This window comes from Arachis ipaensis, chromosome B05 (assembly GCF_000816755.2).
Source record: "Arachis ipaensis cultivar K30076 chromosome B05, Araip1.1, whole genome shotgun sequence".
Classification (NCBI taxonomy): Eukaryota; Viridiplantae; Streptophyta; class Magnoliopsida; order Fabales; family Fabaceae; genus Arachis; species Arachis ipaensis.
This window is the reverse complement of record NC_029789.2, coordinates 1,559,033-1,564,889: the sequence shown is the minus strand read 5'-3', so window position 1 is coordinate 1,564,889 and position 5,857 is coordinate 1,559,033. Positions and strand designations below refer to the sequence as shown.

General features: G+C 38.1%; 1 protein-coding gene across 1 annotated transcript; it reads left to right on the top strand.

The window, feature by feature from the left end:
• On the top strand, positions 50-2,798 carry LOC107642362. The gene is made up of 2 exons (XM_016345687.2): positions 50-607; positions 799-2,798. Exons 1-2 carry the CDS (start codon positions 201-203, stop codon positions 2,537-2,539), a joined length of 2,148 nt encoding a protein of 715 aa, XP_016201173.1. The 5' UTR covers positions 50-200; the 3' UTR covers positions 2,540-2,798.

Sequence of the window (5,857 nt, the reverse complement as noted above, 5' to 3'; positions counted from 1 at the left end):
GTCTTACAATTTTGAAATTATTTTAAATTTTAAATAAATTATGAAAAATGAATAGCGGAGAGCTGATCGGTTGAGCTGTTGAAGGGTTTGCAGGGTGCAGCGGTGAGCATCCCCTGACACTGAGGCCGAGACACCGTTTCAACTTTCAAGTTACCCAATATATCCAAAACGACACCGTTTCTTCAAATTCCAAACTTCCAATGGCGGCACCCACAAAACGAGACGAGCAAGAAGCTCTACGCCTCAAGTCCCTGGCGGACTCCAACTTCACTTCCTCCAGAGACCTCAACGCCGCCTTCAACTACGCCAAGCGCGCCCACCGCCTCGCCCCAAATCTTCCCGGCGTCACCGAGACCCTCGCCGCCCTCACCGTTCTCCGCGCCGCCGCCTCTAAGAACTCCCCTTTCCCTGACTGGTACGCCGTCCTCGGTGCTGAGCCCTTCGCCCCCGCCTCCGTCCTCCGCAAGCGCTACAAGCAGCTGGCGCTCCTGCTCCACCCCGACAAGAGCCCCCACGTGGCATCTGATGAGGCATTCAAGCTCGTCGCCGAGGCCTTCCGGTTGCTCTCCGACAGGGCATGGAAGAGGGACTACGATGTCAAGCTCAGGTTATGCACAGTACTTGATAATAGTTAGTTAGGAGTTTGTTAAGTTAGTTAGATTCTGTTGGATGGCTGTGCTATTGTAAATAGGGAGCATGGACACTATGGTGCTCTTGTCTTCTTGTATATGTGAAGTGTATGCTGAATTGTTAATGATGTATGAGCTAGCTTTATTGATATTGTCAAGTTTAATGCAGGTTGAGGATTCTGGATGAGAAGGAGAAGGAGAAGGTTGGTGAAGAGGACATGGATACATTTTGGACTGCATGCTCCACTTGCAGGCTCTTGCACCAGTTTGAGAGGAAGTACCTGGGACATAATCTGGTATGCCCCTCTTGCAGGAAGAGTTTTAAGGCTGTGGAGGTGGGTAGTGATGATGATGGGTCTGAAGAAGAGGAAAAAGAGGAGGAGGAGGAGGAGGAGGAGGAGAAGGAGAAGGAGGACGGGGAGGAAGAAGAAGAGGTAGAGAGAGCTGAGAAGGGTATGATTGGGAAATTGAAATCAAAAGAGGTGGTGGATGATGATGAGAGATTGTGGGATTTTGTGTCGAGGAGAAAAGCCAAGAGTGTGAAAGGGAAAATGGGCGTTGAAAAAGATGGAGGCTTGTGGAGGAGCCAGGGTTTGAAGGGCGGAATTGAGGGTGGTGAAGTGAGAAATGAGGATTCTGAGAGCAAAGGAGAGGGTGTTGCGGGAAGCTTGAGAAGTGGGGATTTGAGAACGCAGACTAAAGGGAAAGTAGGTATTGAAAAAGGGGGAGGCTTGATGAAGAGCAGGTGTTTGACGGGTGGAGTTGAGAGTAATGAAGTGGGAAATAAGGTCTTGGAGAGTGAAAGAGAGGGTATTGGAGGAAGGTTGAGAAGTGGGGATTTGAGAAAGAGGAAGCATATGGTTGGGGAGGTGTTGGACAGTTCAAAACCCAAGAGGGTCAAAACTGGGGAGGAAATGATGACATTGGCTGAGTTTCAGTCTGAAGTAAAGCGAACAGCTCGGCAGAAGATGAAGTTGAAACTAAAAGAAAATGGAGAAGATCATGAAACAGAGAGGAGGAGCAAGCGGCGGGAAAGATTTGGTGAGTTGAAAAATAACAAGGATTTAGAGGCTGGGGAATGTAGGAGTATGAAGAAGAGCGTGAAGCCATTAGTCAAGGGGATGAAAGAGGACTCTCTGAAGAAAAAGGAAGCGAGACCTGAGAAGCACGGTGATTCTGGTGGAAGGGACTTGGAGACTATCACAGTGGTGGATTCGGATTTTTATGATTTTGACAAAGATAGAACTCATAGAAGCTTTAGGAAAGGTCAAATGTGGGCTGTATATGATGATATTGATGGAATGCCAAGGCATTATGCCTTGATTGATGAAGTTTTTTCAGCAAACCCTTTTCAAGTGAGTATAAGTTGGTTTGATCTGCAAAACAATGGGGTTGAAAAGATTATTAGTTGTGAGAAAATGGGGTTTCACATGCCTTGTGGAAGATTTAAAGTTACCCAGAAGGCTTCCATAAATTCAGTAAATGTATTTTCTCATGTTGTGGACTGTGATCGAGCAGCACGCGAGGTCTACCAAGTTTATCCAAAGAAGGGCTCAGTATGGGCACTTTATGGTAAGGCAACTCTTGATGCAGATGAACAAAATTTTGCAGCCAAGGGTAAGAGATGCTATGACATTGTTGTATTCTTAACAAGTTACAGTGAAATCTCTGGTCTGAGCATGGCATATCTTGAGAAGGTTGATGGTTACAAGACTGTATTTAAGAGACAAGAGAGGGGAAGTCATGCTATTAGATTTCTTGGAAAGGATGACCTGTGGTTAATTTCTCATCAGATTCCTGCTCGAAAATTATCTTGTAATGATACTCCTGAACTTTTGAAAGATTGTTGGGAACTTGATCCTGCTTCACTTCCCTCGGATTTACTTACTATAGGTGGCATAGATAATTGAGGTGAATAAACCTTTTTGGTTATGTAGTTCTAAATTTTCAACTGAAGGACTCTAGCAGCTTAATTGTTGGTCTTACTTCAGTTACTTCATGTATTCTTGTGGTGGATTACTTAATGATTTTAGGGATCATTTTTTCCAAAAAGGAAAAAGTAGAAAATATCTTAGGAAAACTAGCTGCCTTGTATAGCCTGAATTAGTTAGATTTGCAGATTCTCTGTTCATATATTTTATTAACTGTTCATTTTGTCTATTTTTACTACTAGTTATGGTGAGGCCCTTCTAATAGTTTATACAGTCTCCACTGACAAGGTAGTGGTCGAAAGTTTTAACGCATCAATATCTGCCTTGGCCAATGTAAAACTTTGTTGCATCCGAATGCATGGACACAATGCAATGACATCTTTAAATCTATGCAACCAACCCGACCTAGTGGAAAAAGCTTCATTAAGTAAGATGGAAGTCCTTCATGTGTAGAAAATTTGGATGACTAACCAAATTTTACTTATCTGCAGTTCTCTTGAAAGAACATGTGGTTTTAAACAAAAGCTGATGCACTTAGCTTCTATTCTGTCTGTTCTGTTCTCTTCTTTAATCAAATGAATTCTCTCATTTGTAGTATATCAAAATCCAAGTGTCTCTGTTTTTACCTTTTCGTATCAGTTTAGTGCCTTAGTGGTAACTGATGAGAGCATGAGCAGCTTAATTGCTATTAAAAACTTGATGCTATCTAATTTTGTTCAAATCATGGTTGGTGTGCTTTTTGAAATGTTTTTATGAAACTTCGCATAAGAATCCACAGTCAACCCGGTTTGTGTCATATGTTCACTAGCTAAATCTGCATCAATTTTCAATAGTCTGTTCAAACAGACCACAATACAATGATCGATATAGAGGCACGTTGAGATCAATAGCTTCTGTTTGAGAGTGCTAGATTATTAACATTTGTGCAACTGTTAAGTGTTTCTGGTAGAAATATGTAATCAAATGTGTTTATCAGTTTATCTTCATTAGATTAGCATCATTTACTGATTATTAGGCAAGAAGTTAGTTTATATTATCTTAGATGACTATATTTTTTTTACGTTATCCATAAATAGCAGAGCATGTGTGTAGTCTAACTCATTTTTTTAAATCATTCTCAATTAACATGATACTTAGTACTTATGTATTATTCATATTCTTGAAAATTTGTTGTTCATTCTTCATACTTCACACATCAGTTAACAACAGTAACTGCTTCTGAATCTCGTGTCTAGATCACACTTTATATTTAGCACATGATTGCTGTATCTGGTTTTAACACAAAATCAACTTACTAATATTGCCTTCATTGCTTATGCATATTATATATTTCCCTGAACAACTTGATATTATGATGACTGTAAATCTGAAAGACTGGTGTCTATTTTATTTACACCAATCTGTTAGAAGATATGTTGTGTTGTTAAACTTGTAATGATAAAGACTTCCTACCAGCTCAAAATTCTAAGTTTTCTTTTGCCCCTAGTATAATATCAGTGTTAAAATTGTCACCAACGGAATCCATGTAAAAGTATATGTCTTGCTTCTTGTTTATTTGCCTCATCTGCACATCATTCAGGTTTACTGCAACTACTGGCTAGTATTGTAAAGCCAATGATATCTAATGCTCCTATGCAATGTGTTAAAGCTTATTCTGCAGATCAGTATTGCAATGCACTTAAGCACAATTGTACTGGACTGAAGGCAAAATTGTGTTACTGGACAGAAGTGAAGACATGAATAATTGTTCTTCTTCTTTGGAAGGTAACTTATTGTATGTCAAAGAGAGATATGTAAGAGATGTTACATTTGTATATAACATTTTCAAAGCACATACCATCAGTATAATTCTATTTTCTTTTCAAAGTAATCATGAACCTTTCCTTAATCAAATAAACGAATCATATTCTTAGCCATATCTTCAGGGCTTAAGGCTATAGTGCTACACCTTTTAAGAGTTATATAATATATACTCCCAATAATAATAAGAACAAACTTTCACCGAAATAATATGTATATATTATGCCCCGACTTAGTTGGTGTGGGGTAGCTAGACTTGTATATATATTTTTCAAACAAAGTGACATAATAGGTTTAGAGTGGTTCACAAGCTAACCCTTCAAGCTTTGTACTTGCTCCAATTCTAGGTGTCATTAAATTCAATAATTGATTCATGCATGTAACCCCTTCACAAGCCAAAATTTCTCAAACTATATGCTTTCTTGTATCTTTATATTTGACTTGGGTGACGCTTCATATCCTAATGGGAGCAGGTTGGCCATGACTTAACAAAATGTCTAACAAATTTGCATAGTAGCATAATTAAACTTTGGTACAATACTATTATATATTTTATACTTGTTGACAAATGAATACATTATTCTAGAATTTTTTCTAATTATATATGTGGTTTCTAATTATTGCATGGGTTGTTTTCACATCAACTTTATTATCTGAATAATATTACCCTCTTAACTTTTGTAATCAAGAAGCCTCTGTCATATAAGCTGGCATGCATCCATATTCAAATAAGTTAGTTATGGCTAATTAATTGTTAATTGTGAGTGTTACTCTTAATGAATAATAGTGGCAGAGAATTGTCCACTTCTGTAGAGTAGAGCATGCTATAGAAACTATGATTGAAAGTGGGTCCATTGATAGCATAAGCTAACCAAGGATGAGATTGAAGAAAGAATTGCATTGGTTATTATGAATGAAACAATGGTTTTGGAATTCAATTTTAGTTTTCTTTATTCACAAGCTAAGCTAAGCTAAGATAACACCTACACTAAAAGAATGAGAGCTGTACCTTGCTCCTCGGTGCCCATAATAAGAACATCATAATAGATATGACTTATAATGACGTGTATACTTGATCCATTTGTTGCAAACCCTATCCATTCCCTTTTCATTTATAAAAAGTTAAATGGCAGAATTAATGAGTACGTTAATTAGTAAAAAAAACAAAAATAGAAATAAATCATTTTGTTAGTCCAGCAAAGTTATTCATTTTAAAATGTTGTAATCAACTTTGGCCTTTGTGAAATTTTGATATTGGAATTGTGATTTATTGACGCACTTTCGGCCGCAAATAGTGAACCATTCTGCCCTCAACTCTCAATTCTTTACAACTTTTCTCTATTTTTTATTCACGGACTTTTCATTATTGTAACTTAGAAGTGTCAAACGGTGCACCGAGTTTGAACCTGCTCGTTATGACTTGGGAGCGACCAGTCAAAATTAGAAAAATAATTTAATTTATATTTTAAATTAGTCAAAAACATATTAACTTGATTT

Coding starts and splice junctions, on each gene's coding strand:
- LOC107642362 (XM_016345687.2), top strand. CDS start 201: ATGGCGGCACCCACAAAACGAGACGAGCAAGAAGCTCTACGCCTCAAG. Junction 608..798: donor GACTACGATGTCAAGCTCAG/GTTATGCACAGT, acceptor AGTTTAATGCAG/GTTGAGGATTCTGGATGAGA.